A 13,771-nucleotide genomic window follows, 5' to 3' on the forward strand; every position below is an offset into this window, starting at 1 on the left:
CCAAAAACCTTTGGGGGACACTTTACACAATGATTTGTACCATACTGTCATTCCTCAATAAACACCAGTCACAATAGAGTGTGTGTGAGAAGTCAATTATGAAGAGAGACAATCAGAGAAAACCCAAGGAGCAATTGCAAGGTGGGGAGGACAGGGGGGACTGTAGCCACAAATATTCCATCCATTGTCATGCCTATTTTGTTAGGGGATGAAGTTTCAATTTATTTATGAGAACTGGAAATTCCTTTCCCCAAACTGGGCAGCCGGCTACCTGAGCATTTCTCTATGAATGAAAACCCCATTTCACAGGGGATAAAATGATGAGAAACATTTAACAGATTTCCCTAGCTTGCTTTCACAAGAGAAGAATCGCCAGTGCTTAATAGGCTGCAAAAGTGTTGTTCTGAAAGGGAAGCTTGGTTCTGTGAGTTAATTTTGCACTCCAGAGCCTCTAGCAGCTTTATGCTTATGCATAGCTTGGAGAGAGAGATTGGACTAGCTGAGAGCTTCCTAGTTGTATTAGCATAGCCCAGCCCACTTCCAACACACGCCCCGCACTACCTCATTAACCATTGGGATTGGAGCCAAAAGCATAAGGCACTACAGTGAATATAAGGGAGAAAGTACTGGATAGAGAGCCATAGACTAACTTAAGGCTGGACCTACTACTTTAAAAGAACAGAAACATGTTACACTAACAAGGGACTATTTCTCCATTTCCTTCAGCTGAGGATGCAGGGCTTAAATGCATATTTGGAGTTAAATTAATTAGCCACCCCAAAGCCAACCAGAACTCAGCTCCAGGTATTTAAGTGTTTCTCTTAATCTCTCTTTCTTTCCTTCTTCTTCTTTTTTTTTTTCCCTTTAGCTTTGACATTGTTAAGCACTGACAAAACTGGAGGCTGGCACTGAAGGGACGTGTGCTTGAAACGACTTTCCTTTCCTGAAGAAGAAACTTTTGGGAGGAGGGGACCTGGAAAATGACAGGAGTGAAGAGAAAAAAGAATAGTGTGGTCTGGAGGAAGATAAATTCCTTCCACTGTGCAGACATTAAAGAGTGGTGTCTAAGGCGGCTGCCAATTCTGGAATGGGCACCATGCTACAACCTGAAGGAATATTTGATTCCGGATTTGGTGTCGGGGATAATGCTGGCAGTCCAGCAGGTGACACAAGGTAAAGTAACCTTATTTGATTTCTTCCCATCTTCTGTAAACCAGATTTCCCTTTTACCTCCTGGTTATCATAAAAAGACCAACTATTGAAAATGTAACTTAAACGATACAATTAGGACATGGCAAATGGACATTTAATTTGTTTTTAGGAAATGAGTGCCTTGGTAATAATTTGACTGTTATTTCAGTACATTAAACTTAATTTTTACTTTCTTATTTTTGAATCTACATTTTAATTGCTTTTGAGAATATGTACATATACATGTAGATGTATGTGTAACATATAGTGTTTATGTATATAAATATTTAAATAAACATAATAAATATTTATGTTTATAAATATTTAAGAAAACCCCAATAAATCAGTGTCTATCAGTGTTAGAGTTTGAGGTTACAGATAAGGTTGTCTCATCCCACTAAGTCAAGCTGTAAACATTTCCTGCCTTGAGATGTTATTTGCAAACATTATTAGTAGCACCCAATTACCTGTTGTAGCCCAGGGATTTGCTGTGAGCAAGCAGCAGGGCTTTCAGCACATAAAGGAGGCTCACTGCCAAGATTATTATTTGCAAAGAGAATCCTGTGCATCTCCAGAGCTTGGGTTTCATTGTGTATGTTGATTTAATTCTGTATCACATTACCTAAGCCATCCATTTCTCAAGAAGTAATTTAAACCAAGGGAGCAGCCTTGTTCTAGGTGCTCCAGAGCCACTATTTGGATTTATCTAGGTAGCTCTCAAGGTGAAGTGGAATAAATGTTTTTTAAGACATTTGAGTGGTCTATGGTTGTCTACTAGCTCAGGTAGCAGGGTTCTGCTAGTCTTGGAGAAGTTGGGCAATCTAAAGGCTTTGTTACTCTGAAACATATAGAACTGTTTGTCTGGCTCAGATTCTGTATGTCTGTAGTTCTTTACAGTTTCACAGACTTGCTGGTCCTAACCATTATTCATACTGCTAAATTATAAGCACTCCTTTAATTGAATTATTCTGTAGCTGGAACCAACTGGTTTGTGTAAGTATTTGTGTTTTTAGGGTAATTAGGAACATCTGCACTGGCATGCTTCGACTCTAAGGACCGTAATACTGCCGTGCTCTTGGGAACATTTTTTTTTGGACTGGCTAGTCCTGTAACATAATTTTAATTACCATTGGGTTAATAATAATCTTTACTGATTTTTCAGAATGGACAAATGAAAATATATTCTATGTTATGGATAATAATATTAAGTGCTAGTGGAAGTAGTCAGTTATCCATAGATTTAGTTAAACTGTCCTTCGAAAGCAATGGAACCCAATGAATCACGGTATAGTGGAAACAGTACTCACAAATCCCATGTCTGACTTTTTCTATCTTTGTGTCTTCGATCAAGTCCCTTAACCAACCTAGGTCTTAGTTTCCTTCACTGTAAAATGAGGGGGCTGCGATCCCGAATGGTTTTTATATTTTGAAAACAAAGGCGATCAAACTCAAAGTCTTCCCTTCCCAGATGATTTCAGCCCATGTATGATTTAATTTGATGGGAAAGGAGTGGGTTTTATTTTTTGAAGATGGTCTAATTCTGTGAAAAGAACACACCAGCAAAGAGGTTTAAGAGATGTAATGCTCATCTGTAATGAGGAACATTCTTACTTTCTTCTTTGGTGGTTACTGGCATAGAATTGGATTATCTTTTTTTTTGGGGGGGGGTGAGGTCGGTTTGAGAAAACAACTCAGCAAAGCAAGTAAACCAAAAAAAGACTTAGTTGAACCAGTCCCAGTGTGGTTCTCATCTGAGGGAGATCCAAAGTCAGTAAGGTGTGGAAAGATTCTAGAATATGACATTGTGGGTAGTGGAAGGGGAAGACCAAGTGAGGAATGGGAAGGCATGCTGTTCCAATTAGCAAGGAGATCATTCTTTCAAAAAGTTCACAGCAATTTAATCTGTTTAAGGGAATGCCTTCTTAAGCAACTCACTTACTTATTGGAGAGCCAATCCATTTAAGTCAAATTAAGTCAATAAGTGTTTATTAAGAGCTTACTGTATGCTAGGCTGTGTGCTAAGCATTGGGAATATGAATAATTGCAAAAAGATACTCTCCCTGCCCTCAGAAAGCTTTTTAATAGCAAAAGACAACACATAAAAGGGAGCTGAAAAGAGGTTTAGGGGGGAGGTGTGAAGGTACTGGGTGAGGGAGGAATGGGAGAGAACGTCTTATGGTGATACGGTTTGGCATGAATGAATGAGACAGGAATGAAGACATTCACTGGGCTTTAGGGGAAAATCTCCAAGTGCCACTTCAGACAAAAACTTCAAGGTCTCACAAAAGAGAAAGACTCTGAAAAAAAGCCCCCTGAGTAGGAATTTGGTACTGGTGCCCCAAAGAATTGCAGAACACATAAAAATGCAAATAACTCGAGAGGAGGAAACATCTACTGGCAAGAAAAGGTGGGGAGGGAAGTGAGATATTTTAGTGGTAAAGTGTTTAACTATAGATCAGGAGGTCCTCAGTTCAAATCTGACCATTTTCAGCTCTGGAACAAAATAAAAAACAGTATGCAGTAGAAAGAGGTCAATACTTGGAGTCAGAGGACTCGACTAGTCTTGGCTCTGATCCGAATTCTCTGAGCCTTATTTTCCTCATCTGTCAATTGAGAGGGCTAGATTAGATAACCTCTTAGGTCCGTTCTAGCTCTGAATCAAGTTCTTAGGAATGCCCTTTTATGGCTTTGTGGAGTGATTGCCGTGTTCTGAAGCCAGACTCTTTGAGTTTGATGTGAAGAATCAATGCCTACAGGACTTGGCTTTCCAAGATGTAAAGTGCCTGGAATCAGTAGAATTATTAACTTCTCTTTCCCTTCAGTCTCTTTTCACCCTATATTCTCCAATCTTTTTCTTCTCTTCCTCAACTAAATGCCAATTTAATTTGAAAAAGAAGCCTTGCTCTTCCTGATCTGTCAAAGTTAGGAGACAAAAACAACACTGTATAGGTTTTTCAAAAGTGAGAAGTGACAACTAATGAGGGACTCTGCTTCTTTGTCAAATCACAAAGTACATCTTCTTTCAAACTCCTTTGCATTCAGTCTTTTCCAGGCATTACAGCCGCACTTATTAGAATTAAAGACAAAGTGACGAGAAAAACAAAAACAACAACAACACTAAATCCAGCAGGGAGTAATGCAAGCAATGAGCCCAGATCTCATGAGCTTCTCATTATGTGAATCAAATATTGGCAATCAATGCCTGTTCTATTTTCTCAGGAAAGTAGAATGAAAAAAAAAAAAGAGTGGGAGTCCTAACTATGACAATGGATAAAAAGTCATCCTTCTACTCACAGAAATTCATGCATCACTAAAGTTTTCCTTCTTCTCCAATGCTTCGTTGTGGTATGGAGGTGACCCTGCATTCTTGAGGCCATGCCAATAGACTACAAGCTCTGGTAGTTCCTAACAAGCTTGAAAGGCTTCCAGTATCAGTCTGGTAATGGATTGTGTATCTGTCATCAGAGGCCCAGCCTTGTTAAGTACAGAGAGGTTCCTCACCAGAACATTGGTCCCCAGCTAATGATTTTTTTGGCCATGGTTATCCATAATAGATTAGGAGGGGTTGCTATTTGCATCAGTGGAGGGAGTACCCATGCTAATGAAATCATGGATCACTTAATAAAAAAAAATCTTAACTTTGTAATTATGTGATATAAAACACTTCTCTCATGCTTCTTTCTACAGGAATGAAATTAAATAGACAATATATGTATATATCTAAAGCTATACAGAGAGAAGTCGGGGGAAGAAGGGAGCAGGGCATTAAATCTTCCCCTAATTCTTCCTCTGAATCTTCTAACTATAAATTTCTTAGTGTTTTCCCAGAATTCACCTAAAAATTCTATTTTAATGATCCTTTTAAAGCTCTCCTGTTTTATATTCTAAGGAGAAGCCATGTTTCAAGAGAGGCCATGAAAAAGAAATCCTACCTGTATTTAAGTGCTCCTCAAATATTGTTTTTTTGCATTTTTTGTGGTTTGAGAATTTGAGAGCTTTCCCTGCCATAGAATCAAATGATACTTGCTGCCATTTATTGACACCTTGATGAAAAGAGATGCTTTTCTACACCTTAGCCCATCAATCCTGCCATAAGACAGGTAGCAGTAGTAGATCTTATAGCATGTGTTCATACAACAGAATAGACAAGCAGAGAATAGGTTTCACTCCACTAGGTTACATGGCCAATAACCCCATCAGCCAATCAATCAAACAATCAACAAACACTTATTAAGAATAGGAACTGTTCCAGGCACTGGACATAGACAAAAAAAACAAGAAAGGAAGGAAGGAAGATAAAAGGAAAGAAAGAAAAGAATAAGTAAAGGAAAAAAAAGAAAATCAAAGAAAAGAAGCAAACCCTTTTTAAGGGGCTTACAGCTTGTTAGTGGGAGTGGAGTAAATACAGAATAAATATAAGATGGTTAAGCATAAAGTAGTTAGGGAGGGAGAGCACTAGTGATTGGGAAGAATCTCAAAAAAGGCCTCACATAAGAGGTGCTTGAGCTTCATCTTGATGGAAGTGAAAAATTCTATGAGTCAGAGGAGAGGAGGGAGTGTGTTCTAGGCATGAGGGATGATCAATGCAAATACACAGGGATGGGAAATGGGAACTATATGTGAAGAACAAGGAGAAGGCCAGTTTATCTAGACTGTAGAAGGGGTAATGAAAAATGAGACTATAATCAAAGACTAGTTCCAGGATGTGAAGATCTTTAAAAACCATGCAGAGTGTCTTTTATTTTATGCTAGAGGCAATAGGGAGCCCCTGAAATTTATTGAGTAGGGGAGTGACATTGTATGATCTGTACTTAAGGATAATAACTAGTCAAGAATGTGATATGCCTAACTAAATTTGGATTGGTTTTACCAACTCAATTTCTATCTCTTCCACTAAGACTTCTGTGATCTACCTAGTAAGTGAGAATTTTGAATATGTTCCTGGCATAGGACTGACTAGCTTTATGATATATGTTCCTGTCTGAATCTGTTTTCTGAGGACCAGCCTGGCTAAATATGGAGAGGGAGAGGTGTCAATAGACCAGCCACTTAGTAATGAATTCACTGACCTTGAGAATGCATGAAATAAAGAGAGGTACAAAATAGTCTTTAGTCTGCTCCCTTCCACTTATGCAGTGGCTGGGGCAGAAAGAAGAGCAGAAAGTGCTGGGAATAACAGTTTTTAGACCACGTAGACATTTTAATTTAGCCTTTGGTCCTCTAAATGTGAGATCCTTGGTCAGTGACCAATAACTGGGCAGACCACTAGTAGAACTAAATTATTTTAACTCTGCCTATAAATGAGAAGAAAGAAGGAATATAAGTGAAGGAAGAGTCATAGGTACTCTTTGGAAAAGCGAAGAAAGGAGTTGGTGGAGTGGTTTTCTTGTGTGATCAAAGGCAATAGCAAGCATGATTTCATGGAACATTTGACCCTCTCATATTGCAGTGCTCATGGTAAGTATTTGCAAAAAAAATCATGGAAATAATTGCAACTTATCCTCAAACATTAGTTGCAGAATTTGGAGAGAGTGAGAAACTTTACAAAGAACCGGAGAGGACCCTTCAAATTAAATCAGCATACACTTTGATACCTCTTGACATCAAAGCAAAGATGGCGGTGAGGGAGGATGGTATGAAATAGATCAGAAAACACCAATCAGGAAGGTGGCGGTAAAAAAACAAACCAAAATGTAAAACTGCTTACAGACTACAGTAAAAGCTTGTACCTTAATACTTGGAGAAAAAAAATTGTCAGGTACTAGATGTGGCACACACTGAATGACATCACAAAAATAAAATTGATTATAACAGACAAAAAATACTCTTTTTGATGCGGGAGTATTCTGAATCATTTGTCTATGTAGTCAGGCCACAGATTTGTTAAAGATTAGAATTAATATAAAGCTAGAACAAAGACTAATAATGAGAAAAAAGATATAGCACATAATTGAAACAATCCAATCCTGAACTACAAAGAATTGATTATGGAAAATGGATAATAGATAACAAAAAGTGATTCCAGTGATGATTATAATATTTTTATGTGCTCTTCTAAATGACGTAAATCGGCAAGGAGACCAAGAGAGCTGAAAGCATCTCAGTCAGCAAATATGTACTTAGTTGCCAGGTAGAAAGAGATGGCAGCCAGGAGTAGTACCAATTTAAAATATAAATTCATTTGTAAAATTTTAAAAATTTTAGAAAGAAGGATCACGAATGATTATCTTAGTGCAGAGAGTAGCAGATGCTAAATCAATTTAAAGAGGCCGAGTTGACTTTCGGCTTCTAGGTGGCGCCATAGTACACAGAGTGCAGGTCCTAGACTCAGAAAGACCTGAGTTCAGATTTGGCCTTTTGACACATACTAGCTGCATGATCCTGGGAAAGTCACTTAACCTCTGCCTGCTTCAGTTTTCTCATGTGTAAAATAGTGATAACAATAGCATCTATCTCCCAGGATTGTTGTAAGGATCAAATGAGGTAATATTTGTAAAAGTGCTTAGCTTAACACAGTGCCTAGTACATAAGTAGGCATTTTGTTGTTGTTGAGTTGTTTTAATTGTATCTGACTCTTCATGACCTCATTTGGGGTTTTCTTGGCAAAGATGCTGGAGTGATTTACCAGCTCATTTCCCTCCTCACTTCCTTGAATATATTTAAGGATAAAAGTGGAAGGACAATAAGCAGAAGTGCAAAAGATCCACAAATGTTTTTTTAACTAATATGCTGATTTCACTATCAAGGCAACAGAGCCATCTCATATGAACTCCACATCACAGTCTCAGGTGGTATAAATACTAACTCTATGGAAAAGCAGCTGGTTTGGGTCAAGTGGCTGTGGAGAATGTCTATGCTTAGGTAATAAAATTGTGAAGGTGTTGAAGGATTAAGATTCACAAGGTATCTGGGGGTCTTCCCCTCCCAGACTGACATCTTTGGGACGGTAAATTGGGCCATTTTTTTGTCTTTGGTAGCCCTTAGTCATTGAATGGGCTTGGCCTCATACAAATTGAAATCTGGGAAAGACCTTCATTTAGAAAACTCAGGGTCACCTTCTTCTTCTTGCACTGTTACCAGTTGTCTTGACCTTTGTCTTGCCACTGGACTCAAATGACTCTGGAGAACAGAACAAGGCTAATGACTTTGAGCAGCTCTGCCTCACTCAAATCAATTCATGTGCAAGTCAAGACAGCATGCTTATGATGTCATTGGTCCTCTTGGAGAATGAGGGACAAATAATTACAGCAACACATGTTACCTCATCACTTCTTACTTAAGCTATTCTAACAGCCTTCTCTTTGGTTTCCCTAACTCTAGTCTCTTCCCAGTCCAATCTGTTCTCCACATGCAGGCTGGTATACTTGTGGTTCTGCACCAATGACGCTCTGCTTCTCGTCTCCCTGCCTTCAACTGACTGTCCCCCATACCTGGCTGGAATGCTCTCCCTTATCTCTGCTTTTTGGAATTCATGGATTCATTTAAGACTCAGTTGTACTTATGCCTTCTACATGAATCATTTCCTGATCTAGGGCATGTTTACCCCAAAGAACCTTGTATTCATTTTTTATTTTGTCTCTATACATGTAACTTAGATACATATACATACCTACATACATGCACACACATAGGCATTACACATTAGCACATATGTGTATCTATGTGTATATGAATGCACTCATACTTAGATACATAAGCTTACATGTATACAATACACATATATGCATTCATATATGTTTATGTATGTATCATCTCCCCCATGAGAATATAAGCCCCTTGGCTGGTATTCCTTTCCCAGCACTTAGCATAATGCTGGCTTCTATTAAGAGATTAATAAATGTGTATTGACTGGTTGATTGATTGATTAGAAGTAGTATGAAGGCTAGATTGGAGGTAGGGGACAGAGTTGAAGTGGGAAAATTCCTGTCAGATGGTAATTAGAACATGTATTAGGGTGATGACAGTGGAACTAGACAAGAGTTGACCAATTGCCAACAAGATAGCAACAAGATAGCCATTGATTGGGTATAAGAAAGACAGCATGGTAGTAGTAGATAGTAATAGATAGATTGCTGGAGTGTTCAGGGAGGACTAGCACCTCTGGTGGGAGGGCTTGCCAAGCTGCCCATGTACCTTTAATGTCCACCTATCACTCAACTCTCATCTGTGGCTCCCAGAAATTGTAGCATGTACAGTGGCCACACCCCAGTAAACTATCTCTGCAGAGGGAGTAGATCAAATTAAGGATAATTGAGAGGCCTCCAATCTGTGGGTGAATTAGGGGAGTCTACTCAAAACATGGGAAGACTTCCCTTGGTGGAAAGGGTGGATGAGAGCAATTTGGCCCGATGGCCACGAAGGAGGCTGAAGCAAGCACTTAGAGCTTGGTCAGACATTGAAGACTCCAGTGTCATCCACTGTATCCCGGGTGGTCACCAGTCATCTTAATTTTTGTCTTGCCATTTGGCTTCAGTGACTGTGGAGGAGAGAGTGTGGCAGCAGGTGTTGTTAAATAGAGGGAAGAGTCAAATATAACCATAAATTTTCAAACATGAGAGACAACTTGATACTACTTTTTTTTCCCCTGACTTCACTACCACAACTCAGCTGCCATCTCACTCTAGAGATCTAGTCCAACTTACTCATTTTATGGATGAGGAAGTTAGGACAAAGAGAAATGAAATACTTGCTCAAGGTCAAAAAGGTGGTTGACAAAACTGGGAATTTTACAGTTAAAAACAGAATTCAACTGTAAATCCATTGTTCCAATGAGAAAGTAGGTATATGGTTCGCTAGTTGGTAATGTTTTATCAGTAACTTTTTATTATAGTAGCACTAACTCTGACTTCCATTGTTTTATAATTTTTCCCTCTTTAAAAGATGTTTTATATATTGATCCCCAATTGCCTTTAATAAAGACACCTCCAGCTCATGTTTCTTCTTGTATCTGATGAATTCCCAACTTCATCTTAGGTACCACAGTAGCGTCTTTATATAATATGCCAGCTGCTAAGGTGGAGTCCAAATGTAGATGACGATAGTTATTTACGAAAACAGATTGCCAGAGAAATACTGTCAGATCTGTTCCATTTTATGTCTGTTTGTTTTCCTCTTCCTTTGCCCACAAAAGCTCTAAGTGATTATCTGACTTGTCCAGTTCTCACACCAAATTCTCTGTAGGCTTATTTTTCTCTAAACTGCTTTTGGCTATTTTGTAAGGCAATTCTGCTTATAATCTTCTGTCATTCTCCTCCCTAATGTTTTGCAAATGGTCTTATTCTTTAAATATTGCCCTTGGCTGCTCTATTTCTCCACTTGGCAAGCAAAGCAAGTGGTTGTCCTGATGAAGCCTCCTCACTGTGTTGACTGTTTTGAATCAGCTCAATTTCTCCATGAAACAGTGACAGAATCATTGTCTTTACTTTTGTCTATTTCCCATTTTTGGAGTTTGCAGCTTGTTTAAGCAGGTAGCAGTGCAGCTGCTGCAATTGTGTGCAGTGTCTTCTCGTTTTTGTCTTTTCTTCAACTTTCAAGGATAAAATCAATACCATATTAGGCTTTGCTTTTGATCTTTATTCTCCCTGGTTTGATGACCTAGCTGAATATAAACAGCTGATTCTGAAATGATTCCCGTATGGGAAACCAGGGGTTCCCTTTCTGTTAAAATATAGTCATTGTCATTTTTGGGGAGGGGGTGTTATTTTCAGCACTTGCCTAACACTTTCTTGACTTACAAAAATAGATTATAGCAAACATTTATTAAGTGCTGACTGTATGCAGAGAATACTATGCTAATAATTACTTATCTAAAAGTAGAAATAACTTTTAGATAAGATATACATTGTGCCTTCAAGGAATTTAATAATCTGGCTGGGGAGATTATAGTCCAGTAAACTTCAAGAAAGTGCTCATGAGACACACACTTGAAGCCTCTGATTAGTCTACAAATCTTTGTTCTTTTATTCCTTGAACCACATTTTCCTCCCATATTTTCACCATCCTCCATTTTACATCCCTTTGCATTTAAATCATAGATTATGATGTTACATGTTTATTTAATTTGGATATTCTTGACAATTTTTTCATGAAATTCTGCTTCTGTCTGCAATAGATGTTGGCACATATGCTAACACATTTATTTTTTATCGTAGTCTATTTGCTTATGTTCATGAATACTGCAAGGTGATCTGACCAAGTGCCCCATTAAATGTTATTTCTTGTCTTTGGGAACACAATGAAATCAACTCCTTTATTTGCCTCTTCAAAGAGAACCTGGAGGCCATAATTCCATTTGGCTGCAACTTGGTTATTGGACAAAGACTGGACGTTCAGATTAACAGCAATCAAGTTAATGTTTGCAGCTGGAATAAGGACTTTTTAGCAATTTTTAGCAATCTCTCTCCCCATTTTCCCTTACAGTGGATGTGGAAGGGGAAGGGGGCAGCATAAGAACAAATTTTATAAATACTCCATGGAACGTTTATTTAAGTGCTGTGTCTAATTGAGAATTCCACAATTTTAAGAGGGAGGCAGGGGAATTTGGGAGAATATTTTATGAACAGTCACAAAAATGCGTAAGGGCAGGAAGGTTAAGTAAACTGGGAATAGCTTGGAGAGAAGGTTCAGGGATGACAAATAATGATCTTCAGGAGTGTGAAGGGTCATTCTACAGAGGATGGGAGAGATCCCTAATCCATCTGCAGTCTGTCCAAGAAACACATATATTGTGATGGTTTCATGAAAGAGGTAGGCACTTGGAAGGTAGTTGCTTATTGCGAATGCCTTGGATCTAGTTATTCTTAAAACAAAGGAGTGGAATGTGTCAGTTTTGAAGAAATTCTAATCCCTCTGAGAAACATTCACCCTTGTATACTTATGAATTGAGAAGTAGTGTATCTTAGTAGATAGAGAGTTGTCCTATCTCGACTACCTTGACTCAGGTTCAAGTCCACTCTCTAATGTTGGGCAAACCAATTAACCCCTCGGTGCCTCAGACAAGTCTTTAAGACTTTAAGCTGCTGAAGCCGATGTGCCAACCCCCTTAACAGGAGCTCCCCACCTTGATGAAATCAGAGTTCTGGCAGAATCAGAGGTCAGCATCAACAAAAGCCACTTAATGATGACATTCCCATTTCTTGTTGCTGTCTTTACCTTGTTCTCATAATTCGTATATCACTAGGCTAAAAGAACACAATCGTTTGTTTTACAAATATACTCAGTGTTTATAAGACACATGTGTACACCCTAAAAGAAATACAAGAGAAAACAGAAGGGATAGATAGACAATGTTAAATATTTTCACCTAACACTATCATTCTTTATGGACCTACCCTGACTGATTTGTAGTCCTACTCTAGGCACAAAAAAAACCATGCTTATTTTCAGGGCTACACTAAAGATATTTACTGGCCCATTGTCTTTTAGATCTCTGTGGTTAGCAATTGTTTAATATGTTATGCATAAAATAATTTAAATGTTCCAGAAAAAGTGGAATGTATAAAATTGAAAGCATAATTATTTTCTTTAATGTGATATTATATATCAGGATAACTTCCTTCTCTGAGGTTCTGTTATCTTCGAAGGGAGTTCCAACCTTGACTGAAGCTGGTCAAATAAACAATAACTCTTCAGCCTGGTTATTGTTCTCAATTAGAGATGCAAATCTTTTTTCCTTGGGTAATTATTTTGCAGGCTTCTTGTTCGTTTTGTTATTTTATACTTAGTTGAAGCTAGCAGTGATGGGCAAACTATTCCTCTCTGCAAGTAACTGAATTTTCCAGAAGGGGTAAATTAACACTTTTAAAGAGTTAAAAAAAAAAGCACAAAAAGCACAGGGAAGCACTTAGCACACTTATAGAAATAATTTACCATATTATAGCCTCCAAGAGCTTTCATCCTGGGTGCAGTATGGGTCCAATAGAATAGTTCACTCATATTCTTTCTCCAGCCATAAAGAATTAATACCCCATTCCTAATTAAAACAAAATAGAACATAACTATGAACGTAATTGAATAACGTCTTTTTATTAAATAGAATTAGGAAGCAGGAACTGATACCTCACTATGGAGGAGACATCTAAAATGTCCTGTCCTTGAGTCTTCATTCCCAGACCTGTATTGGCACATTGTGGCACCATGGTTAGAATATTGGACTTGAAGTCAGAAAGAACTGAACTCAAATCCTGCTACTGATCCTTACTAGCAATGTGACTGTGAACAATTCATTTCAAGACACTGAGCCTCAGTTTCTTCATCTGTAAAAGGAGGTTAATAAAACCTACAATGCCCAATTCTCAGTGTTATTGTAAAGCTCAAGTAAGATCATATATGTAAAGTACTTTTGCAGATTTTAAGCATTACATAAATGTCATCTATTATTACTGCTCAAAGACTATTACTAAGTGTACAAATAAGTCTTGCCTTTGAATAATAATAGTTAGCATTTATATATCATTTTATATATGTTATCTTTTTGATCCTCACAACTCTGTGAAGTAGTTGCTATTATTATCTTTAATTCATAGGTGAGGAAACTGAGGCTGAAAGGGATTAAGTGACTTACCCAGCATCAGACATCGAA

The 13,771-nt window shown here is 38.1% G+C and overlaps 1 protein-coding gene across 1 annotated transcript in view; it reads left to right on the plus strand.

Moving 5' to 3' along the window:
• Positions 1-610: 610 nt before the first annotated feature.
• SLC26A7 (solute carrier family 26 member 7) overlaps positions 611-13,771 on the plus strand; it is a 200,047-nt gene continuing 186,886 nt past the window's right edge. Inside the window, exon 1 of the mRNA XM_020972903.2 lies at positions 611-1,173. Coding sequence (XP_020828562.1) covers positions 981-1,173 — 193 coding nt within the window. The 5' untranslated portion in view covers positions 611-980. The remainder of the gene's footprint in view (positions 1,174-13,771) is intronic.

Source organism: Phascolarctos cinereus, unplaced genomic scaffold (genome assembly GCF_003287225.1).
Source record: "Phascolarctos cinereus isolate Bilbo 61053 unplaced genomic scaffold, phaCin_HiC Scaffold_4;HRSCAF=312, whole genome shotgun sequence".
NCBI classification, from domain to species: Eukaryota; Metazoa; Chordata; class Mammalia; order Diprotodontia; family Phascolarctidae; genus Phascolarctos; species Phascolarctos cinereus.